At 39.1% G+C, this 25,171-nt stretch overlaps 1 protein-coding gene across 1 annotated transcript in view; it reads left to right on the top strand.

The window, feature by feature from the left end:
* LOC140945485 (protocadherin Fat 4-like) overlaps positions 1-25,171 on the top strand; it is a 41,823-nt gene continuing 16,652 nt past the window's right edge. Inside the window, exons 1-31 of the mRNA XM_073394504.1 lie at positions 1-147; positions 2,266-2,337; positions 2,601-2,690; positions 3,586-3,684; positions 5,273-5,374; positions 5,844-5,969; positions 7,189-7,267; positions 7,577-7,680; positions 8,612-8,794; positions 9,825-9,959; positions 10,638-10,802; positions 11,253-11,320; positions 11,448-11,688; positions 12,132-12,170; positions 12,452-12,568; positions 12,967-13,095; positions 13,696-13,920; positions 14,371-14,607; positions 16,412-16,555; positions 16,804-16,984; positions 17,547-17,671; positions 17,950-18,261; positions 18,586-18,705; positions 19,290-19,356; positions 19,795-20,145; positions 20,781-21,709; positions 22,025-22,138; positions 22,399-22,576; positions 22,658-22,752; positions 23,598-23,738; positions 23,915-24,014. Of these exons, the coding sequence (XP_073250605.1) occupies positions 1-147; positions 2,266-2,337; positions 2,601-2,690; positions 3,586-3,684; positions 5,273-5,374; positions 5,844-5,969; positions 7,189-7,267; positions 7,577-7,680; positions 8,612-8,794; positions 9,825-9,959; positions 10,638-10,802; positions 11,253-11,320; positions 11,448-11,688; positions 12,132-12,170; positions 12,452-12,568; positions 12,967-13,095; positions 13,696-13,920; positions 14,371-14,607; positions 16,412-16,555; positions 16,804-16,984; positions 17,547-17,671; positions 17,950-18,261; positions 18,586-18,705; positions 19,290-19,356; positions 19,795-20,145; positions 20,781-21,709; positions 22,025-22,138; positions 22,399-22,576; positions 22,658-22,752; positions 23,598-23,738; positions 23,915-24,014 (5,215 nt within the window). The remainder of the gene's footprint in view (positions 148-2,265; positions 2,338-2,600; positions 2,691-3,585; positions 3,685-5,272; positions 5,375-5,843; positions 5,970-7,188; positions 7,268-7,576; positions 7,681-8,611; positions 8,795-9,824; positions 9,960-10,637; positions 10,803-11,252; positions 11,321-11,447; positions 11,689-12,131; positions 12,171-12,451; positions 12,569-12,966; positions 13,096-13,695; positions 13,921-14,370; positions 14,608-16,411; positions 16,556-16,803; positions 16,985-17,546; positions 17,672-17,949; positions 18,262-18,585; positions 18,706-19,289; positions 19,357-19,794; positions 20,146-20,780; positions 21,710-22,024; positions 22,139-22,398; positions 22,577-22,657; positions 22,753-23,597; positions 23,739-23,914; positions 24,015-25,171) is intronic.

Genomic DNA, 25,171 nt, shown 5'->3' on the forward strand with positions numbered 1-25,171 from the left:
ATGTTCTCAGGTTCTTCCATTGCCGTCATTCGTGCCAGCGATCAAGAACGTGATCCGATTAAGTTTTCTCTGGATGCGGTTGGTGGAGAGCTTCTAAACATCGACAATAACGGCAATTTAACGCTTAAAGAAGCGCTTGATCGAGAGGTTAGTACCGTAGTAGACTGCCTGCGGTCCGCCCTTTCTCTTAAATCAGTCTAGTTCTTATCTCATCCAGCGCGATTGCAAACCACGACGTTGTTTTTACAATAACGGATTGAGACGAGACGAGAAAAGAGGTAGCCTGCGAAAACATCCGTTTCTCCTCGCTCTTCGCCGCTGGGGACGTTTCGCGCGGAGGAACGTTTGCGACTCAGGGGCAGAAATTTCATTACTGATGACGCAAATCAATGTTTACATAATAAATCCGGTGGTCATGGGGTTCCAAATATATTTTTGTCCAATTTTACGTGTCCTCTGGTCGATTTTGGTGAAGTGTTGTGTTCACATGCCAACGAGCTCCAGCAAAACTCAAATGCTTCTTCTAGAGAACACTATATTCTACAAATATTGACTGTTTTGTTGGAGATTCTTCTCGTTTACATTTGACCTTTGAGGCCTTTTGTCTTTTGTCTGTCATTCGTAAACAATAGCTAAAACAATGTAACTACTCCGTTGACCAATCAGCGCTTCTGACCGGATTCCGGACAGATTTTACATCATCAGTATGGAATTTCTGTCGCTGAGTCGCAGACGTTTCTCCGCGCGAGACGTCCCCAGTGGCAAAGAGCAAGGAGAAACAGATGTTTTCGCAGGCTAGAAAAGACGCAGTGCTGACTCTTTTGTAGTAAACAAAACCTCCATCGGCCCGGAAACGGAGTAACCGATTGGTCAATTGCACAGCTGTTGACAGATCATTGACTGGTCTGTGGTGAGATTGCAAGCAGTAAAAATAGTCATGCGTCATAACCAACTGAAAACAATAGCGAACCAAGCAGTAATCTCAGTAACAAAACTTTTAAGGATATCTTACAGAAGGAAACCGCTTTAAATTCCTCAAGGGAAATGAATTCAAGGCAGTCTTACCGGATTTAAAGAATGTGTGTGTGTTTTTTTTTTGTTTTGTTTTTTGTTTTGTTTTTGTTTGTTTGTTTGTTTTTTTTCCAGTTGTTTATGCTCTATTTATAAATCGTTTCAAGTTACTCGGATTTAAAATTGATTAATTAAATTATCTTGACAGCTTCGTTGTCTCCAGACAGAACAAAAGAACCAGCAGTCTCTCAATTTTTCTTCTCGGGCTTACGCCCTCATTTCTCGCGGATCGCGGCTTAATTCGCCACTCACGTGCTTAGGATTTGCGTGCAGTAACCTCGCAAAGAAAAATAAGAGACTGCTAGTGTCTAGTGTCTCAGGAATGTTGGCCCAAATTGACGCCAAAGAATTTTCCGGGAATTTCCGGGAATGATTCTCTTGAATGATAGGAAAATCCCGGGATTTTCTAGAGAAATTTTGCACGGAACTCGGCACTTCTGAGAACAAGTCCCCGCACTAGCGTTAGGGCGGGCCTTGAACACCTGACTTGAATTCGGGATCTCCAGATTGCTATCGTACAAATAAAAAGAAATAAAAAGAAGTAGGAAACGTGTTGTAAAGCTCAAGGAGGCCAGCACGTGAAAGAAAAATTTGGAAAAAAAATCTGTTTTTCTAAGTTATTAGAATTGGATGATCTTAAATATACCAGCTAGAGTAATTTCTTTTTCAGACCATGTCAAAAAGTGGGGAGAATGAGAAAAAGGGATTTGAAAAAAAGAAATGCAATAGGCTTTTTACCGATACGGCGGCCATATTGAATTACTTGGATTTAAGGAGTATTATGGTATGCCCAGAGGGCATTAGCGCGATCCGATATACTCGCATCAGTATTTACGCGCTCTTTTCGGGCCAATTTTTCTTTAAGATTTCCTAGAAACAGATTGCGATGGAATAAAAAGATCGTTCTGCCGTGTTTGGATGTAATAATGATCGCCTTTTTCTCTTTTTGTCCGAAAAGTGCGCGTAAAGACTGAGCGAGTGCCCCCCTGGGCATTCCTTAATACTCCGTAAATCTAATAAATCCAATATGGCCGCCATATCGGTAAAAAGGTCTATTGAAAAATGATATTACCTAGTATTTGACAACTGTAAAGTCCACCCTTGAATGAAACACATTTGGATACGCGCACGCTTATTCTAGCGAACCCTGTTATTCCACTAATTTCGTGACCGCCGATTGTTTTTTACTTGCAGACGACGAACCAGCATACATTCACAGTGATTGCTGCAGATCAGTGTTCTGGCTGTAATTTGAAGGATCGAGGGGTAATCCAATTATGTCTCTTAATGTGTATAAGCGTTCTCGATAGGGATAACCTCTGACGTTTCCTTTTATGTATCCTTATAATAAATATTTGATTCATAGACTTGCCAAAAGTCTACCGTGAGAGCACCTAAGGCGCGAGGGAAGCTATAGAAAAGCTATAGAAAGCGAGCGACGCAGACCGCGAACGGCCGAGCTTTGAGAAAGTTTAATGTATGATATCAGATAATAGTATTAAATATGAAAAACATTTTTCTATCTCTAGACAGAGAAGCAGTTTTACCTGGTCGTATTGGACATAAACGATAATACTCCTGTTTTTGTTAGCACTCCATATTTGGCCAGGGTTGCAGAGGTAAGCATTATTTTTCTCTATTTTACCGTGCGTGTTAATGCCAAATGAGAACAAACACTGGACCCTTCTACACGGTTTGTACTAGTACTAGGCGAAAATCTGTTACCACAGCTGGAAAGACGCCTTGAAATCATTGAATATGCCAGGACATAGCTCCAAGAAACTGTGAAACTTTACGTTTTTACTATGAACGGGCGAGTTTGTGGCAAGACAATTTAAACGTGAATAAAATTTCCCGATTAAGTGTGTTATGCTATATCTCCCCTTGAACTGTTGAACTTAATTTGAGCTATTGCAAATGAATGATAGACAAAAGTCAAAGAAAAAATGTACATTACCATAAATCTACCGAGAAAAACTCAATTCTCACGAATACACTTGTTTAATATATATGGGTGAATTAGTACGACACTGAAGCATTCGAGTCTTGCTGGCGTTATGTTCGCGGCAAAACTTTTGAGATAATCGTTAAGGAGGAACAGAACGCGGATTAAACCCAGAAAATTTCGCCAAAAAATTAAATGAATTTAAATAATATCGATGAAGTTTGAAACAGTGCAAATCCACTTTTTAAGTGACGTTTTGGCTTTTTGTCATCCAGAAATTTTGCTACCATGGCAACGTGACGTAACGACTTCTCTCGATTAATTCTGAAAAAAACTTACAGCAAATCTCTCCTTGACTGAAGGTGTGTCTTGGTGGAGGCAGCTCAGCCAGTGACTTACCAAAAATAAAAAAAAACAAAAATAGAAAAACCGGTAGCCAGTGATAAATGCATAAGAAGGCTTCTAGACTTGCTGACTCTCAAATTAGCTAGCTGGATCTTAAACCCGCAGGATCTAGAAACAGTTGAATACTAGTAATATTTTTTTCAATGATGTGTACATTTTCTTAGAATCAGACTGTCGGTCATCTTGTGATTCAAGTCAGTGCTCTTGATAAAGATCTTGGACAGAATGCGCAAATATCTTACATGTTCAGCACTCAAACAAAGGTAAAAGTTGCTGAGGTATTATGAATTATCTTGTCTAACGTAATTTCAATACTAAGGGTGATTTTATTTTATCTTACACAAATCAATATTATTTTTATATGTAAATTTTTACAATTAATTTTTTATTTTATTTTTTATTATTCTTTTTATTATTTATTTACACTCAGTATATAAGCTCCATAATTAAGTTACTTGCGGTTATGTCAAATTCATTTGCTTCTTCTACAGTAAGAGTTACCAACTGGATGCGGATGTTTCAGCAAAATGCAATTTAATTATGAGTAAAATTTTACGCCTAAAATCCGGATAAAATTGAAAACTAATATAAGCTTTCGACCTTAAATGAATTCCGGTTCACTACTTCTTCTGCCGCCGAAGTAGTAAACAGGACTTCAGTTGGAGTTGAAAGCTTTTTTATTAATAGTTTTCAATTTTATCCGGATTTTAGGCTTCAAATTTTGCTTTATAGAGTGGTCAGTGGATGAATCTACACAAGTCTGCTATTACTTATTTAGCTAACCTTCCTATTTTGGTTTCTCTTTAAAGGGCTCAGTTAATCAGTGGAAGGTTAGCACATCTTTTCCTCTACTTCAGTTTTGGATGCTTTTATCTCTCTCTTCTCTTCTATTCTCTGCTTAACTTTCTTGTGACCCATTATTAGATCATTCTGGTCACGGTAAACTCCACTCATGTTTGCAAGTTAGGTCGCTGTTCATCACTCAGCTTCTCCTGCTAGTTTTCCTCTAAGAACATAGCCTGTATGAGGAGCCGCGACCTTTTCACGTTTTTTCTCAAAGGGAGGGAGGCGACTATTCTCAGGTTACCCGATACAGTTAGATAGTATTTTGAGCGGTGCATGACATGACGATGGCAGTGTCTTTAAAGGTTTTCGGTTCACAGGATTCTTCTCGTTGATTATTTTCTGCCAGCGGATAAAAGCGAAGAATTATGGACAATCCATTTAGAAAAGTTAAGGTGGAGGGAGAGGCGAGGCGGAAACGAAGTATGAAAAAATATTCGTGCAAGGGAAAATCTTATGAAAAAATTCAAACACATTCAGAGTAGCCATTAAAAATATTCCTGCGTAAACCTAAAAAAATCCCTGCTTGGGAAATCTTAACGAAACAAACTTCATGCGGCTCGAAAATCCCTCTAACTTTTCTAATGGTCCGCCCCTTAGCCATCAAAAAGAACCGATTTGACGTAAACAAGTAAATAACTAAGTTATAATTATACAGAATTAGCCAGTTGTAATAAAATTATTAACTACACGGACTTAATCAGTTACAAGGCTACTCGACGATTCGCAATTCGCAGATTTACACTTTACGCAGCGTTTATTTTGTCAAATAGAATTAATGGAAGTAGAAATGGAGCGTAAATAAACGAAATCCATAGTGATCAATGTGCAATTGCACTTAAACGTGTGTGTTTTAGGGCAAGCCAAACTCTGAAGACTCCAGGATCATACTCAACTGACTGACTCAACTTACAATGGCTGATCGAATGTCCAGAAGAGACTTGAGACTTTTACTGGGCATCCATCTCTTACCATTTGAAAATAATTTCACGTCCTCTTGTTCTGCAGACTGACACTTTTGCAATAAGCAACCACGATGGCAAAATCACTCTCAATGGTCCTCTTGATTTTGAGAATGAGCAGCGCTATACTTTGTTTGTTACTGCAAAGGTAAGGCGACGAATGCTGCAAAATTTGACGTTCGTTCACCTGCATGAGGGAGATTTAAGTGATTAGTTGATGTCCGAATCAATTTTTATACTGAAAACGAATTAGACGTCTCATAATAAAAAATTGTAGTCTTAAATCCGATGTTCAGATCAGACAAATGTTGGGTCGAAATTCAACCTCAGCTAAAACCGTCTGCCATAGTGCGTCTTTACACATTTTGACAGAAAGGATTATTCATGTCTAAATAATGCCTAGAAACGTCAGTGAAATTTGCAGACAACAGGCAGCTCGCCCTAATTTGCCGTGCAGTATACCTGGGCAAATTATTTGTCTCTTCAATGGACACTGATTCGGCTATGCAGATATCCCTTTGCTAAGTATAACAACTTGGTGCCTCAATGCCTGATGGATAGATAGATTGTTTGATTGTTTGATTGACTGACGAATTGATCCTGTTGTTGTCACTTAGGATGGCGGGAGCCCCGCTCGGCAGTCGGAAACAACAGTCATAGTCGACGTTTCGGATGTTAGCGACAATCCACCCAAGTTTCTAAGATCTATTTACCTTGAAGAAATCTATGAAAACAAGGCCAAGGTAATTTTGGCACAGTATATAAGATAGCCCAGTGACTGTTAGATCCTGCCTGGCATTCCATCTCTGTTGTCAGCAGCGCACGACTTAAAGTCCACCTAAGATCAACTAGCATCCTTTTGCTGGAGGAATAGTTGTGTAGAACATAGCTATATTTAAAGTGATTCCCTAGTAAAAGAACGTAACATAGATTGTAGATGAAACTTGGTACATTGATGTAACAAGGCAAGAAGATGATAAAAAGTTAATAAAAAGTGGGGGTCACCGTGCTCGTTTTGACGTCACAATGCTGACAAATACGGCTATTTTGGACCCTTTGACAAAAACCGCGCGCAGCCCAAAGCTAGAAAAAAAGGAAAGATTTTTTCAATGATGCATGTGGTATCGCAAAGAATTTGACTTTAATGTATTGTTTATCCACTTACGTACTAGAAAAATGCCTTTTAATGCCCTTGTTTTTACTTTACGCTCCAAAGTAGACTTAAATTGGACCCGCGCTATTCGACACGTGATAGCTCAATCCGTACCATTTAGTAAAATTGCCAAAAAACTGAACATACATTTGTGCCAATTTTTTTGTCACCGAAAGGAAGTACTGTCCTCATTAAAATCATGAAATAAAAAGTGGGGGTCACCGTACTCGTTTTTGCGGTAGAGCTGCAGAAAGTGCGCGCCAAATGCATTTTCCTTGATTTTTGAGAGAGGACTGGGGCAAGTTTCAAAATAGAATGTATGCGAAAGGGGGAAGAAAGTATTAAAAAATCCGTTTTTCCAGAATTTACATCGAGGTATCACATTTAGGACACAATGTGATAAATAAAGCGTTTAAATGAAAATCAAAGTGAATAAGCACAAATTAAACATCCACTATCGAGGTTCTCCCTGAGGAAGTCGAACTCAGCAACACGGGTACTGCTCACGTTTCGCACATTCCCATCACATTGAGTCTCACCTCGGCAAGAAACAACCGCAAGCAAAAATTGCAATAGCGTTTCTCTTCGGTCAACTTCATTTTAATAATGTTACTTCTCATGCTCTTTTTTACGGAGGCCATCTTGTTATGCGCAGTAAGAGATGCGCAGTGCAAAACCAGGAAATCACCTTAACCTCTTCTTTGGACAGCGGGTTTTGTTAGTTTACGCGTTGAAGCCGGCTGCGGCACGCGTACATGACTTGGTGTACTTTGGACAAGTGAAACTAGCTGTGTTTCTATTTTTTCCAGGGATCCATGGTTATGGAAGTGGAGGCGGTCGACGGAGATGCTGGTGTTGGCAACGAGGTCTTTTACGACATAATTAGTGGTAAGTTAAATCACAAAAACTTAATAAGAAAATAAGAAGGATCCGTGAGCTGCAATAATCTGGTGCGATGTGGTTCAACGCATTTTTTTCTCCATCCTTCAATCTGTTAGATTCTTAAATCTTCAAGACAAGTAGTTGATGATCCAGCTCCAGAATATTCAAGGAAATTGAAACACCGTTAGGTCAAGTCAAAGAAATACTGCAAGTAATGGATTTTAAAGTATCAAATCATCTAGCAAAATAAGTACTCTTCAAGATTCTTACTAAAGGGTATGACTCTAATTCGTTTTTTTTTCCTTTCACTCTCAGGTAACGATGAAGGATTGTTTGCGATCGACCGAAGCACAGGTAACATCACTGTAAATGGCACAGTGGATGCTGAGAGGACTGATTTCTTTAGGATCACTGTTCGAGTAAGTTTTGTCTCAGTTCGCTGTATGATTCCGGCCAGCCTCAGCAAGGTCAGGGTCGTTACAGACGACCAATTTCGCAGAAAGCTTTCAAGGCACCTACTAACTAACTCGAAACTAACACTGGAACACGTGCCCATTGTAAACGTTTCTTCTAACAAAGTATTAAAGTGTTGGTCTATATAAGTTTCAATTATAATAACGAACTGCAGGCAAATAGCCTTTGATAATCTCTGAAAGGGTAAACGGTTGTTGAGATTTGCTTTATTTTGGAATGGGAAAACAAGACTTGATTAAACCTCATCCACCATATGAACGGGATTTGATACAAACATTAAACAAGGCAGCGGGAGCAGATCTGGAAAGATTGTCTGAGAAATCGGAATTTGTTCTTCCCACTTTTCTAGATGCTGTCTTAGAATTTTTTTGTTTTAAACACCCTTGAGTTTAAAATAAATGAAGAGAAGATCCTCGCAGTTAAATTGGTAAGAAAAGCAGTTGCGGAAAGAAAGCCTGAAAAATAAAAATCAGGTTTGCCGCGATTCAAACCCTGACCTTGCGATACCTGTGCAGCTGATCCCTACCCAATTAACCCTGCAAGCCAACCGGGGGTTTGTCTTCAAATTGTTTCGTAATATACCATGGGAAGAAGAGGATGTAATTCATACCAATAATTATTATTTCACCCTAAAGAGAGTGCTTTGTGCTCACCCTGGCAGTAAAAAGGAGTCTTCGAGACACGGGGTCTCCCCGGCTCTGCCATACTGATGAGCCCCATGGCTAAGAAGGGCGAAACAGCTGCCATGGTTGCCAATGCCCGGGTGTTATGGCTTTGCGCATGCGTGAAGTACTGGCCAGGCCGTTAGTTGGTAAATGAGTGCGCTTGCTATAAGTTTGTCTTTCACCCTTAAGTTCGTTTGTGTGTATCAAACAGGCATCGGAGGTAGTTGATCCATCATCGAATTCTACCGCTGTTGTGTTGATAACCGGTCTGGACAAGAACGACAACCCACCCGAGTTTTTAAAGGACAGCTACCACTTTACAATCAGAGAAGACCTCGCCTTACTTGGTTACATGGTAACAGATCAATTAAATGTGCAAGATAAGGATATCAACGTAAGTATGAAATAGAAAGATAAACCAATACTAATTCATGAGAGATTTCGGATGATTACCTTGTAAGGTGCATCATTCTTGTTTGATCACAGAATATGGTGGCCATGAATATTTAGCTTGCGCGGACAAACAGATCAGATCTAGGTGACTAGAATGGACTCGCTAAGTAATCAATCAAATTATATTATAGAGCATTTTCACTCTCGTGGCCAAAATCTGTGTAAACGTATTGAAACAAAAGAAAGAGTTTACATAAGGAAAGAATTCAACTCCCAAAGGATTGGTTTGAAACACCTGCATGGCCGCCGACCCTTTGCTTTAGGGCATCAATATTGTGAACGTGACTTCATGCGAAAACGCTCTATAGTTAAATTAAAGATTGCAGAGTGATTAATTGATTGATTAATTAATTAATTAGTCAATTGTTATTTACCCTCGACACTGTGTATAGCAATAATGCTAGTGAGGCCGAGCAAATTCCTGAAACAAGTAAATTAAATCAAACATAAACGGGTTAAGAATACCAGCTGGCTATACCGGAGGCGAACGAGTTGGCTATTTGCAAGCGTGGTCGAGGATTTGATCTCGGGACTACCGAGAACAAATCCAGCTGGCGGCCATTATTCTCTTCTTCAAAATCTGGGGTGGAGATGCTTGCTACGTGTCTCAAGCGTTGCCGTTTAATCGACACCGATTGTCATTTCACTCCAATCCTTAGGAGTGTTTTCCGCTATTTCGAACGCGGGGTTATCCAATTAATGCTTGTGGTCTTTGGTGTGCATTTTTTTTTTAATTTTACAGTAAATTATAAAGCTGTGAACAAAGAGGTTTGATAACGTTGGTTCAGCTTCGCTAATTGTTAAGTTTTTGATACAATATGGTAAGAACGTACTGATTGAACCAGCGTGCTCACGTTGGCCACATTGGTGATAACATGATTATAAGCATTTCTTTTCAAACCTAGTGAGCGTTACTTTGATTATTCGATTTTAAAATCCTAAGCCATGTTATGGTTATTTTTTCTTGACAGCCTCAAAACCGTCGCTTCTCATATTCGTTGTCTGGCAAGGACAGTACCTACTTCGAAATCGATCCATCATCTGGACTTCTAAAAATTAATGCCACCTTGGATTATGAACAGGGAAAATTCAATTATTCGTTCGAGGTAAGTACATGTACGAAGACGCTTTTAGAAGTCTGAAATATTCAAGAAGCCTTTCAGTTTAAAATTGCAATTTCAACCTATCTATTTGGAAGTACTTTTGTGTTTTTTAATTAATTATTTTTATTTTAATCAATTAATTATTAATTATTTTATTATTTATTAATTATTTTAATTAATTATTAATTAATTATTTTCATTTCATTGTTTTCATTCATTTAGTTAATTATTTTCATTGTAATACAGCCAGGACAAAAAAAATAGGCAAGCAATTAACCAAGTTTTATTTGGCGGAAAGGGCAGCAGTGAGAGTTTCGGACTCTCTTTCTCTTGTTGAATTCACTTGAGGGTTATACAAACTACACAGCAGTTCTTTCCCTCCACAGAACCTTAAAAGCAGTAACTTACATTTTCATCATGAAACGAGCGTTCAGCCTTCATAGTGGTGGGGACCACCCCTCAACTCCCTTACCTTCTACAATGCATATAGTTAGGCTCAAAGTTTTTTTTTTTTTGGTTAAAGAAATTCGTTATAATGAGTAAGTTTATGTGTCTTGATAACGTCATAAATTCAAAGGACTCAGTGCCATCTTAGGTTTCCATCCTGGTTTTGTTAGTAAGTTCTTTGGGTAATTCGGCGTGGATACCGTAAGATATTCTTGATTCCATCATTCTTTTTAGGTATTTGCGAACGAGACAGAAACCTCCGAGGTGTTGTGGGGTGTCGCCTATATCACAGTTGAACTAATCAATGTTAACGATAATGAGCCTGTATTTAGTCAGACTTCCTACAACTTCACTTACGATGAAGAGATCCCAGTCAACTTTGCCATTGGAACCGTGACGGTAGGTTTTCTTTAACTGTGAACTGAATATAGGCTCTCTTATGCTGATTGAGGTTGACTGTGCCCATTTTGCGCATCATTTATCCAGCAGCTTGAGTATTCCTGTATCTATAGTGCTAAGAACTCAGATGAGCTTAATTTCTCCCGGTGTTGATGATCACTTGTCATCTGTCAGAAATCGGCCCTGCATTAAAGTTGGAGCATTCATGGTCTTTTATTTCCAATAGGAACGCCTTCAGAATTTGATAAGACCGAACCGATGAAACCATACCTGGATGACTTAAAAATTGGGGGTACACAGTCAAGTACATTTGTCTTCTTTGGAGAGAGGACCCGACGAAATTGAGTAGAAAAAAGTCGTGAATAAACAGAAAAATAAAAGCTACTTCCTATATAGAACATGTTTCTGTTATTCCTCATTAATCTAGCCGTTCTGTTGTTCATGTTTCAGGCTTCAGATGCTGATCTCGGTTCGTATGGAGCGATAATCTATGAACTGTATGGAAATGACGCTTCAAGGTAAAAATCCATTATCAGCAGCAATGGTGAACAACAGAAAATTAAGCATAAGGTCGCTTTCTTAGTGGTACACGCCTCTATTCTGTAACAGTTAAAAAGTTAACTAATCTATAATTCTTTTTATTAGTTTTACAGTAGACGTAAATGGTACCATCAAAACATCGAAGATATTGGACTACGAAAACAATAAGTTGCTCGAGTTCTTCATGCTGGCCAATGACGGCGGAAGATTTTTTGACGCAAGCAAAAATTACGTCACTAAAATACGAGTGTTACTCAGAGACGTTAACGATAACAACCCGGTGTTCTTGAATGCTCCGTACACTGTCAGTATCATGGAAAACCAGACAAACATTGCGGTGTATCAGGTTAGTAAAACACATTCGTTACAGTAAATGGCCTCAGAGTAACCTTGTGGACAATATCACGAAGTACGAAGTTTCCTCCCACCATACAAACGTCTGTAAAATTCCGCGACTTTTCGGTGCTGGATCTTCGTTAGAATAAAATTCACAATAGGCATCTTTACTGGTTTTAAGGCGTTCTTTTCATCCGTCGGATAATCACATACTGGTCTCACTCAAAGTTGAAAAACCGTGGATGTATCAACTGTTTCCATAAGTAATGTTCAGTGATGGTGAACAGTGATATGGTAAAAAAAATTCTGTCAGTTCAGCCCAGCTTTCTTTTTATCTGGCTATGTCCTCACAGCAATTTTTTCTTCTACTTACCGAATACAGAGAATTAATGGTACATTAATGGTACATAAAATTCCAGCTAAATTCAGTGTTCTCTTTTCCTCTGTTGCTAGGTGTCAGCATCAGATTTGGATAGTGGAGACAACGGAAGGGTAATAACATATAAACGACCCAATTCCCTACCCGCATGTAATCTAACTTTTTTTATATAACTCCGCTCGCCCATGTTAACTCGCGCTATTTTTTTTGTCACAGCGAATCAATTAAACTACTCACTCCTTGCAATGGAGTTATTTCGATGAGGTCTTTTCTTTTGAGTCAACGGTCGCGACGAAATGCGTTAGTTCGTGTTAAGGTGTTCATGGCCTAAAGCGAGGTTATCCACCCTTGCTATACTACTAATGATAATCGTCTCCTGTTTTGGCATTTTCAGGTGTCCTTTAATATAACAAGTGGAAATATTGGAAATACGTTCGCAGTTAATGCCAGCGGAGTTGTCACAACGTTAAAGATCCTGGACCGAGAAACCGTCCCATCTTATTCATTAACAGTAAGATCGTTTATGCGTTGCCAATTTTAAACCACGATCCAACAATTCGCCTCTTGCGCACAAGTTCCCAAAATGCACACTTTTTGCCTCTAAAAATTTTGCATGAGCATAATGTCTTCATTTCTCTTGGGATGACAGTAAAACCAAGGACAAATTTTAAAAAATGTTATATAATTTGGGGGAGGAGGTGAGGAAAAATCGTCTTGCGGCAGATGTGCAAATGGCGAATGCACAGCAAGAATTTACCACTTCATGTATTTTCAATTCCCTGGTTGAGCCTCTGTAAAGGGCCTTTTTCTTATCTTTGCTATACGCTAATCTTCCTTTGTCCCAATAACGTTTTGTTGGCTATGTTAATTGATGTGAGCAAACGTTAATGACTGTTCTGGTGAATACAGATAATGGCATTTGACCATGGAATCCCTAGTCGAAACACAACAACAATTTTGACAGTAACCGTATTGGATAAGAATGACAACCCACCCGTCATCAGCGGTGGTGCTTATATCACCACAAATATAAGTGAGGTAAGTTTATAATATGATTACAATATGAATATTATGCTTTTTATGACGGGCTGATGTTGGTGCAGATATAACAGTGACGGTCGTACGGGGTATTTTTGCGATGAGTCTTCTTTGACCGCGCCATTGGCCTGCTTGACAATTGTGCTGACAATAAATGAATACTTCTTAAGGTTCATTGTTAATCGTGATTAACACAACAGTGATTAGCATACTCTTTTTTTTTTCGTTTTTTACCGGTGTGAAAGAAAGAGTTAAGTTTAACTTTGAAGCAGCAGTAAGCAAAACAAGTAATAGGAAAGGTCGAATAAATTGCTCATGTCAAGTTCGCGTTAGCACTATTCTTGAAAAGAAGGATCCTTAAAGTGGCATTCAATAGGTTAATGGAATGGACAATTTTTTTTAACCCTAACAACTGATCAAAAGATATTGCAACAGTACAGCCATTCTTAGCCGCCTGCTCGAGGTGTTCACCTTGTATAGAGCGGGCAAAAAATAGAGCGACCGAAAAGGGGGGGATTAGGGAAAGCGACAATTCCCTCTCCCCTCTCTTGCTTTACCCAGGTACCGTGATTAAGAGCTAGTACTTGATACTTTTTTCAGGCTGATGGAGGTGGAACAGTTGTTTACAGACTGCAAGTTTCAGATAAGGATGAAGGCAGTAATAAGATTCTGACTTATGCCATGATTTCTGGGCATAATGGGCAGTTCATCTTGAATAGCAACACAGGAGTTCTACAAATCTCACCTACAGGACTGGATAGGGAGCTTCATTCCAGCTACAATATTACCATAAATGTCACAGACGGTGGACAACCAACACTTTGGGTGAGTATAATTTTGAAACGTCACTTGCATTAAGATGACCAAATTTCTCGATAAATTAAGGGAAAGAGCTATTAATATCAGTGTCGTCCTATGCGTTTTACATTGAGGCAGCTGTTTGATAACGGGAGGCTACAAGACTCTGCTTGCTGTTATTTTTATGGTGACTGTCTTCTTCAACTTATACTTCAAACCAACTTAACTAAGTAAATCAAATACTTGATAAGCAATACCAATGCTATTTCTAATATGTATGAAGGGATATTCCCGAACCACACTAATCTTTCGTGGGATCGTCGCTTCCGATCGTACAGTCAGTTGCCGCAACATGACTGAGCTATGATAGTCTTTCTTCCTTCATTCTTCCTATTTTTGCCATTGATAAGTAATGCCTGATCATTGCAACCCTAGAACACTAGGCGGCTGATTCAATATTACCCATATTTTTCACAGGATTCCACAGTGCTACATGTCACCATCCTGGACATTAACGACAATTCTCCTGAATTTGAACCTAGCCCTTCCGAGTCGCTTTCAACTTACATCAAGTCTATTGACGAGGGTCCAGACAGTGTAGATTCCGTGGTTATTGATATCAATGCAACTGATAAGGACTTTGGCTCAAACGCCGAGATCAGGTACTCGATGGCAGGGGATAACCATGGATACTTCCAGGTGGATTCTACCACGGTGGGTTTTGTACAGTTTTCATACTAAGTTATTAGATACTTTCGCCAGAACCCTGGTCTATATAACTTGCCTTGCAGACGAAATTTGACCACGGTTAGAAACGTCTGCCAAGCTAAGCAGCGCCGATTTTTTTATTCTGAGCCCCCAAAGGACTTAATGAACTGCGGAAACAATTTTCGAATTTCCCTTCAACCGGATTGGCAGTTCGACAAAGGGTTTTTTTAACAGGCCAATCATAGCACATACTCAAATCCTGGTACACAGGTAGGAACCCGGAGCAAGGATTTCGGCTCTGTGGGGCAGGCTATAGTCCATAATGAACTTCTCTGTGAGTACCTGCGGCCGTCCTTTTTTGTCACGCGTTTTCTATCAAATCTTCCCCTTTTCAACAAAAATCTTTGCACATCAAAAACTGTTTTGCGCGGTAACCCTAGTTCCTGCAACCACGACGAAGAGGACGGAAAAGAAAAAATAAATAAATGAAATAGGTCTAATTAACAATTATTCCACGAGGGCGCGTTGGATATGAGATGATAGATAGCCAACGAGGGGCGTAGCGCCGAGTTGGCTATTATCATCTCATTTCCAACAAGCGCGAGCGGAATAATTGTTTTATTAAAAACGCCCACAAAATGTCGTTGAATCTCTCCGACTAGAACAAACCGGAAAAGACAAGGGATTTCCGCTATTCACATGTCACACGTCTATCAAAACTGTCAACGCGCGAACGGACTCGCCTGGACTGCATGAATGAAAAATCAAAACATTGTAGCGATGAACATTAGTTTTTAAAAAACTCATCGGGATTCTCGGATTTTACACAGCAGAACAGCTAAAAAACCTGGCAGATAATGTGAAGGAAAAGAATTTTTAAGTGACAGAAATTACTGTGAATTTGGATTTTCGGTGCAGTTATAAAAGTAAGAACAACTTAGAAAAACTATTACCTCGGTCGCTTGTTATGAAGTTGTTTGAAGCCACAAGCTGGTTTGGCTGCGAGAAAAGAAGCTATACTGCCGCCTCGATTGCTCTAGTGAATGGCTGCATAGCCTGTATTTGTAGCTGGTTACTTGTCATTTATATTCTTGATGTCGGACAAACAAGCCGCAGTTATCTATCGGCGAGTGACTCGATCGGCGAATGGCTTCGCGATCATGAAGAAACAACACTTGTCTTCTTTCGTAGCTGGTCAAGGTACTTTAGTTCCATGTGTTTTCATGTGTTTTTCGACAAACTTTCAAACAAGCTCTTGTGGCTCTTTGTTTGTTTTAGTCTTTTTTCTTTCGATGAAATTGCATTTCTAGTATTCTAAGAAATGAATTAAAATGATTTGCTTCGGGCGCCGTTCTATCCTTCGCGAAAAAAAATCTCAGCTAGCTTCCAATTTTAAACTGACGCGTACACCGACCATATATGGAGAGCATGGTATAATAGCTCATATACCATAACGGCTAAGCCAATCAAAATGCTAGAATTTGCATTATCCAATGATTCAGTTTTTAATAATAAGCAATTATACAAAAGCTAGGAAAGTGTAGGGTACCTCTTGCCACTTTCGTAATTCTTTCCCGCCATCGCACGACTTAAACGTTATCAAACTTGATCAGAATGGCAGTAAGATTATCGTTACATCTCGAGCATTTAAAACAAATTTGAGAAAAATTGGTCTTGCTAGAAATCCTAAATCTTTATATTTTATATATAGTCATACATCATATGCATTGGGTGCAAAACTCTTCTTTATTAGAATTGTGTAGCGTATTTTGACTACACCTTGTTTGATTTGTTATTTCCATTGTTTCAGGGCGTACTAAGTGTAAAGAAAGTCTTGGACAGGGAAAACTCGGAGATGACTTTAGATGCAGAAGGAAGGGGAGTGTTTTCTTTAGACATCACGGCCACTGACCAGTCTTTACCTAATAATACACGAAAATCAACAACCGTACGGGTAAGATAAATGGCAGTACCGTAAAAACTATTGACTTGAATCTACATATCAATATTAATAGTGATAACTCAAAGAATTTACAAAGTAAAATCCCGAGTGGGTGACTCGGGGGGGGGGATCGTGAAAAATGCAACGTTAGTCAGTTATAATCAGCAGAAAAAGATGTAATATTTTTTCCGAAAATTTATAAATTATACTAATTCGTTCTATTTTCTTAAAATGAATGTTTATTTTCCTTATTTTTCCAGGTCACAGTTACAGTTAACGACATCAATGACAATACTCCTCAGTTTGTTGATCAGCCCCAATACACACAAATTAGCGAGGCCGCTCGACCTGGAAGTAACGTGATCCAGGTATCCGCATCGGATAAGGATCTGAGTTTTGCCGGCAAAGTTGTGTACAATATCACGGACGGAAACTCAGATGGTAAGGGCCTGCTATCATAGTGTCCATCTTAACTAGTTTAAAACACAAGTCTCGTAAACTTCATGCTTCGACTGTTACTCAACATGTACGTTTTCAACAATAAAAGTTACCCATTAGTTCGGATATCCCGTTGTCAGTTTTTTTGGAATGAGTTTCCATTGTTGTTCCATTGTTCTCCCTGCTTCGAAAACTGTTACTATTGAAAATGTATGACATATGAAATGTCAAGCTGGAATCCCTGATTAGGATGCTTATTACTGCTGTACGTCAGCTTCATATATTTAATAACGTTACGTGAATTTTCTATTAAATTTCAGAAGCTTTAAATATAAAAAAAAACAACTACAATTTAGAAACATAATTTCTTACATCTGGCATAAAGGGGGACTATAAGTTTGGCGTTTGTGTCGGAGAACATGGACTGTTGGAAAGAACTTACTAACTGGTCTTTGACAGCTTTAATTCATCTAGCCGATTAGTTTTATATATTTCCCTTATAAAGGACACTTTCGATCTATCGTGAAAAACTTCTCTTCAGCCCCGTTATTCTATCATTCTACAGGGCAGTTTGAAATATCCCCAAATGGATATATCCTAGTGAAGAAAGCACTCGATGCGGAAGTGAAATCTGTGTTTAACCTGACAGTTGAGGCAAAAGATGAAGGGCAACCAAGGAGGTTTAATACTGTAAGTTTTGAACCAAGCCGACAAATTGCAACAAATTGCAAAGACTAGCACTATTGCAGCTATTGCAACTTGTAGTTCTTTCATCGATCTGTAGAGAAATATACTAACAACGCACAGCACTATAATGCATAAATGAGTCAATACTGATTAATTGCTGAGTCAGGCGCTAGTCGAGTATATCCAGCTTTCCTTATAAGTGAGCTTATAAAGCCCACTGGCATTGCACGCTGCTAACTAAAGGCATTTAGCTTATGCATATATTCCTTTTTTTCATTCAGACTGTTGTTACCATCATGATCGATGACGTTAATGACAATGACCCAGTTTTCAACACGTCATCGTACGTTGCCAACGTGATGGAAAATTCCAACACGAGCACGAGTGTTGCAACAGTTTACGCAAAAGATCAGGACCAAGGAGAAAATGGTTACGTGACTTACAAGATCACCGGTGGAAATACAGGAGGCGTTTTTCAAGTTGACAATCAGACTGGAATGGTTTCTGTTAAGGGTTCAATTGACAGGGAAAGGATTAGCGAATATTCGCTCACTATTCAGGCGGAAGATGGTGGTCATCCCTCTAGCAGAAAGGTGTGGTTTAACATGCATCCTCTTCGAAAATCTCTAGTTTACCAACACATCATATCGTCTTTGCCTTCGCCATCCTGTTTATCATTGTCTTTCATTCCTTTGTCCAGTTATTCAGTTTTTAGTACTTCTTGATGTAATATCAAAAGAGATTTTATTTTTATCATTTCAATCTACTCTTTATTTCACCCAATACCATTTTCACACAATACCATCAGATAGAGAATTAGATCTAAAATCACTCTTTTCGTAATTGACGTTTTCGATATATCATAACATTCTAAATTGTTAATGTTAAATACGTCATAATATCATTTGTTATCTCAGGCGTTTGCAGACCTGGTAATCAAAGTTCTTGATGAAAATGACAATCCTCCACTGTTCCAAGAACTTTCGTATGAAGCAGAGATTGCAGAAAACTCAATAGCAGGAACGACTGTTCTACCTGTAAGTAACACATTACGAGGGAATCTTCCGATTTCAAAGGCAAGTTTTTTCACCAGTAAGTCAAGTTTGGACAGAACCTGCTGTCTACAACTGTTTACGAGCTTCTTACTGGAGCTTGCACACTTTTACGAAAATCACAATGCGCGGAATTTTAAAAGGACGAACTTAACATCGTTCCTATCCTGACAAATCACAGTCTGGTCCTTTTGAAACGAACTGATGGCTATCTAGTTCTGACTTAGTGTCAAAAACTCGAGAATGTTTATGAAGTAAAATTAACAAATGGAAAGAAATGTTTCTACTTGCTTTCCCTTTAATGTGGTGATGCAACATGATGCTTGCAACATGTATCAACGTGCAACTCAAATTTGCTTCTGGTTTTTTGGGAAAAATAACTATTGAAGTACCGGATGCTGAGGGCGAGGCTGAGAAGAGCCTCAGTAAAATGATTAATAAAATTAACCTAACATGCAATTACAACGTTTTTATATAATCTAAAGCCCCGCCACTGGGCCTATACATCTCCGCTCACTTGTTGAACAGCTGATGCAATTTAATTTGTTGTTACGTTCTACTCATTGCAGAAGGTACCTGTGAGTGCTACGGACGCAGATCAAGGAATGAATGCTAAGATAACATTTTCACTAGAAGGTAAGCTTGGTTCATTGATTTCTTGACACTTTTCAGTTTATTGAAACCAAGTAGTAAAGGTGACCAAGGTCTTCACGTTTAAATTTGTGTTGGAACTGCTATTTCACCAAAGATGACGCGACTTGATCTTTATACAAATTATCCCCATATATGTCAAAAGAAATGAATGGAAAACGGTGTGGAGAGTACATGTATTGATATGATCTCTGAAGAGTTACTTGCCTGGTCTTTCGTTCTTTTTAATGCGAGTATTCTCAGTCCAACGAAACGCTATTGACTACCTGTCAATTATACGAGTTAACGTTCATCGATCTCGCGCTTTCTTTTCAACGTGTTCACTACAGTAAAACCCCGCGACCAAGAACCTGGATTCTTACTCGCGGGGTTTTACCGCTGGTTACAACCTAGCAGTGGTTTATTCTATTTCCTTTTGCACAGGTCCTGGATCCGATCTTTTCGAAATCAACTCAACAACGGCAGTTATAACCTCAAGCTATAACAACTCTCTTGACCGAGAAACAAACGGCACTTATTACTTAACAATAAGGGCTAAAGATGGAGGCAACAAAACATCTACTGTCCCACTGGTAATCAGGATAACAGATGTCAACGATGAGCTTCCCCGGTTCAGTGAGCAAGTGTATTACGCCAATGTATCCGAGGACGCTGTTCGTGGCACCACGGTCCGGAGGGTAACAGCCACGGACCTGGACTCTTTGGTTTTAAATAAGGAGATCACCTACACCTCTACTGGAGCGGATGCTAAGTTTTATATCAACAGAGCCACAGGTTGGTCAATAGAATTTAGTTCCATTGTATATAACGTTGGATGTGATCGAACAAAAAAGAGTGTTATCAAGCCTGTTTGACAAAAAAGACGCAACCTAGTGCCTCTAAGCCTTGAGCCCCACCCTCCGTTCTTCCCTTATGCCCAGAAATGCAAGCAACGGCGCAAACGGCAAATCTGGCCAAAAAATGGTCAGAGGATTGGCAAACAGTACGAGATGATGCGTGCAGTTCTGAACATATATCTCAAACTTATTGCATGATCCTTCAAATAAACTCTTTCCGGCAGCGCTCTTGCATGGTACCATTTGCTTTACAGAATGAACATTAACAGGATTTTTCTTGTATTTGATGTTCACACCATTCTTGGTGCGGGAGTCAATAAAAAGGATCAGATACTGTGTCAACTCCGAAGTGTTTGTAAACCTTTAAAATACTCTTTCGGGTGTTTGTTATATCGGTAAGTTCAAAACGTTCAGAACTCTAAGGAACAGCTTACCAAAATACATCCAAGTCATCAGCACAACATTTGATGTTATCTGTCTGTTTTCTCCCCTACTAATTTTGTATATGTTAAGTCCGATACAAAACAAGTGCAATTGTGTCCAACGGTGAATTGCATTGCGTTTTGTTTTTAGGTGATATAATACTGGACTCTAACCTGGATCGAGAATTCAAAAGCTCCTATATACTTTACGTAACAGCAGCTAACATTGGAGAAAACGCGCCAGAAGGACGTTGTCAAATCAATATATCCGTTACTGACGTCATCGATGAGAAACCTTACTTTGAAAGCGACGTGCTCACATATAGTGTGGCGGAAAATGCGTCTATAGGAACAACTGTCACTCGGGTCCAAGCACTAGATAGAGATATCGGTGATACCATAACGTATTCAATTGAGGAAAGTGTTTCCAGTGGGTTTTTTCACATTAACCGAACCAATGGTGTAATATCGACTGCTAATTCCCTCGACAGAGAAAACATGACTGAACACATAATATACGTGACGGCTTCGGATAGCGTCAACATGACATCGGAAAAAGTGAAAGTTATTATCAAGGTTGATGATGTTAATGATCACGCTCCAGTGTTTTCTAGTCCTGATTACGTTCAAGATTACCGTGAAGAATCTCCTAAAGACACAAGTATTCTTATAATTAGTGCAAGCGACGCTGATTCTGGCATAAACGCCAACATACGATTCAGCATTGTTGGTAATGCGACCAACTACGTTAAAATAAACCCCATCAGTGGCCTTGTTTCTCAGGCTGATAGCTTACTTGATCGGGAGATATCGTCGTATTTCAACTTCACGGTTCGTGCAGCTGACATGGGATCGCCATCGATGTCTTCCGAGATTAACGTATCTCTCGTCTTGGTTGATATCAACGATAATAGCCCACAGTTCAATAAGTCTGAATACCGTGCTTATGTCATGGAAAATCAGCCAATAGGAACGCCTATTCTGGTTGTTACGGCAACGGATGATGATATAGGCTCCAATGCCCGCCTCTCTTATGGACTACAGGGAGGGAACTTCCGTTTCAATATCCACCAAGACACGGTACGTTTTAGAATTATGAAGCGTCTACAGAAAGCCTACAGTATATTTCACTTCTCTTCAAGTTCATTAATTGAGGGTTTCAAGGGTAACGTTTTGTCGAACTTTTTCAATATGGGTGATGCCATTCGCCTACACGTAATGAAGGACCTATATTAGTAGAAATAAAAAAAGAGTCTATTAATATAGCCTACGGACGTGTCTTTCTGTGTTTATTATGTGGGTTATGTCTTCGCCCATGAATTAATATGATAGTTTTAACCTTGTTTCGCTTTTATCTTCGTTTGCTCACAGCTGTCTGTTTGTTTTATTCTCAAGGGCAACATAACCACTGCTGTCGTGTTAGACCGAGAGCAAGCTGGTGCCGAAACGTACACCATGACAGTCTTGGCCGCTGATGACGCAATAAGAAGCCGGCAGGGAACAGCACAGGTTCGACTGGATATCCTACATGCAATTCTGGGTGTTTTGAAATAAACAAAAAATAAGATAATTGGTTTTAATTAAATGAATGCGTAACTGCAGGTATGAATGAATATAAACTAACGAACGAACGAAGTATAATGAGTGAAAGAATAAAGGAAGGAGTGAAGTAATGAATGGATGGATGGATGAATAGATGAATGAATGATTCACTACTTGATTAATTAATATCAATAAGTCATTCTTTATATCGATTTATCCCTTTGCAGGTTATTGTTACTGTATTGGATGATAACGACCATTCACCAGTATTTTCCCAATCAAGTTACACTTTTCATGTTTCTGAAGATGTCAATATTGATCATCTCGTGGGAACGGTGTCCGCTTCAGATAACGACGAAGGGATAAACGAACTAATATCGTTTATTATTAATGCAGACAATTCAAGTGAGTGATGTCATTTTTATAACTTTCAACCTTTCTTTGTGTCCGTATCTGATCACTGACTCTTTTTTTTTTAATTCTTAGGTCTTCCCCTCGGAGTAAACGAAACAACAGGTAGTCTCAGAACAACGGGAAAGCTGGACCGAGAGACAAACACGAATTTTACATTTGTGATTATTGTAAGAATAAAAGCTAACTTTTGTATACAAGAGGCTTTATCAAGGAAAAGATCGACCCTCCTGACCCTTCACCTTGATGGGGATCATTTGAGGAAAATCCGTCGTAAAATTTAGTAAACTTGCCAAATTTGAAAATCATCTGTCTTGAAGCGGGCGAAAAAGTAGCTGCCCAGAGTCGCGAAATTTTATAGACGTTTTGTACGTTGAAGAGCAAGTTGGTGTCTTCACCATCCAATCAACGTCCGTAAAATTTTGCGACTTCGTGGAGCTGTACCTTCGAACTTTATTGATAATCCAGCCATCCCTTGCTTCCTTGGGGAGCAAGGGATGGCGCAGTGGTGAGAGAGCTCGCTTCCCACCAATGTGGCCCGGGTTCAAATCCTGGCGTCAGCGCCATATGTGAGTTGAGTTTGTTGTTGGTTCTCTCCTTTCCTCCGAGAGGTTTTTCTCCGGGTATTACGGTTTTCCCCTCTCCTCAAAAACCAATCAAGTAGACGAAGAACCACTTAGTGGATGTGCTACCTCCAAGTCATTATTTAAATCACTCTCAAATTTGGCTGTTTTATTTACTATTTTCTGGGCTCTTTTATCAGCGGTGTCGATAGATGTTCATTAGATCAGGTCGATGTCAAACGTTAAAATACCGTGGAAGGATCTCTTTATAACAAAGAAACTTATTAAGTACTCCAGTAACTAAAGCATTCCCTAACTGCCTGAATAGGGTTAAACTAAAGACTAAAAAAGGTATAAAAAATGTTAATAATCTGTAAAACGTTTTGCAGTCTTTTTTTCTGATATGTACTTCTTTCATCAACCCGAATTTTTTCATATTCATTTCTTTCTAGGCACGTGATCACGGAAGTCCTTCGCTGGAAAGCAAATCATCAGTACAAGTTATCATCGATGATGTCAACGATAATGCACCCACATTTGAGAAAGTCATTTACAATGTTACATTACCGGAAAGCATATTCCTTAGAACCACGGTATGACAGTCTTGTAAAGAAAATATTTTAGGTAGCACCGATCCCCTCATCGATTGCTGGCGTACATTTGTGGTGTATTTTGATTGCTATTTCTATAGAATGTTCCAAAAAAGACTGAGGCTTGTAATATTTTATTGATCATTTGTTTTATGACAAAATTTGTTTTCTTTTTTCAGGTGCAAACCGTCTCGGCAAAAGATCCCGATGCAGCAGCGAATGGTCAATTTCGATATAGTATTGCATATGGAGATGCCGATGATCATTTCAGTATAGATGGTAAATAAATTTCCTTTACTTGAATCCTTTTAAAAATTAATACTAAATATTTTAAAAATCATGAGAGAATTCGAATAATGCGACAGAGAGGAAAAAATTCCAGTCCGGCTCTCGATTTATTTTTAGGCCAATTAAACGTCTGAAATTAATCGGAAGTTGGTTTCTAGAGAGATCCGTAAAAATTTAATTCAGTGTTGTCAAGAGAGAATTCAACAGTCGCCATTACAACATTCTGTATTGCTTTCTTTTATTTGAGGCAGTAGCGCGTGGGTTTTCCAACCAATACGCCACTTGCACATTTCCCATAATGCACCTTATTTGCCCCCAAAAATTTTTCAGAGGCATTGTTTTCAATTTCGCTTGGGACGGCTGTAATACCCAGGAGAAATGAAACACAAAAGTTACGCAAAATTTTGGGGGGTAAATAAAGTGCATTATGGGAAATATTGAAGTGGCGTATCGATTAAAATTAGCGGACGTCTCAGGAATTAGTCTTCGGTTTAATTGAAACCTCTAAAAATAACTTATTAGTGAAATTCACATATCGTATCCCGGCCAATACCCTAAGATTCTCTCTCATTATGCTCTCTTGCCTCAGTCAGTTCTTTTTCTATAGGTTCATATAATTTGTTCCGAAATTTAGTCACGTTTTGGTCATAAAAGGGGTTCCGCAAAAACTATTTTTAGCATCCGTTAAAGCTCTTTCAATGAGCAGAGACATTTTGTGCCCTCTTCTTGATTGCATGATTTCAAAATACTCCAAAGGGGGAAGAGATCTTCCGAGGTATTTAAGAGTGACTGTATTAAGATTTTTCAGGGCAAGATTTTTCTCAGAATGAATGAGCCTGAGAAACTACCTACATTTCTCAAAGCCACCTCTGGCTTCCCCGCGAAATGACGTCTGGGAAACGGGCGCAGAAATTCTGAACGGATGACTTGTCACAACCCAGATCTGAGAAAAGCTCTGATTGGTTAAAGCAGATTTCCCTCGCCGCACGACCAATCAGAAGCACTTAAATGGGTCACAGTGAAACGTCATCACTATGGAATTTCTAGAGTCGTTCCGCAGACGTAATTTGGCAGGGAAACCAGTGGTGGTGTCGCGAAATGTCTGCTGTTTTCTTAGCCTAAGAATGAGTCTAACTGCCTGACCTTTT

Source organism: Porites lutea, chromosome 8 (assembly GCF_958299795.1).
Source record: "Porites lutea chromosome 8, jaPorLute2.1, whole genome shotgun sequence".
Classification (NCBI taxonomy): Eukaryota; Metazoa; Cnidaria; class Anthozoa; order Scleractinia; family Poritidae; genus Porites; species Porites lutea.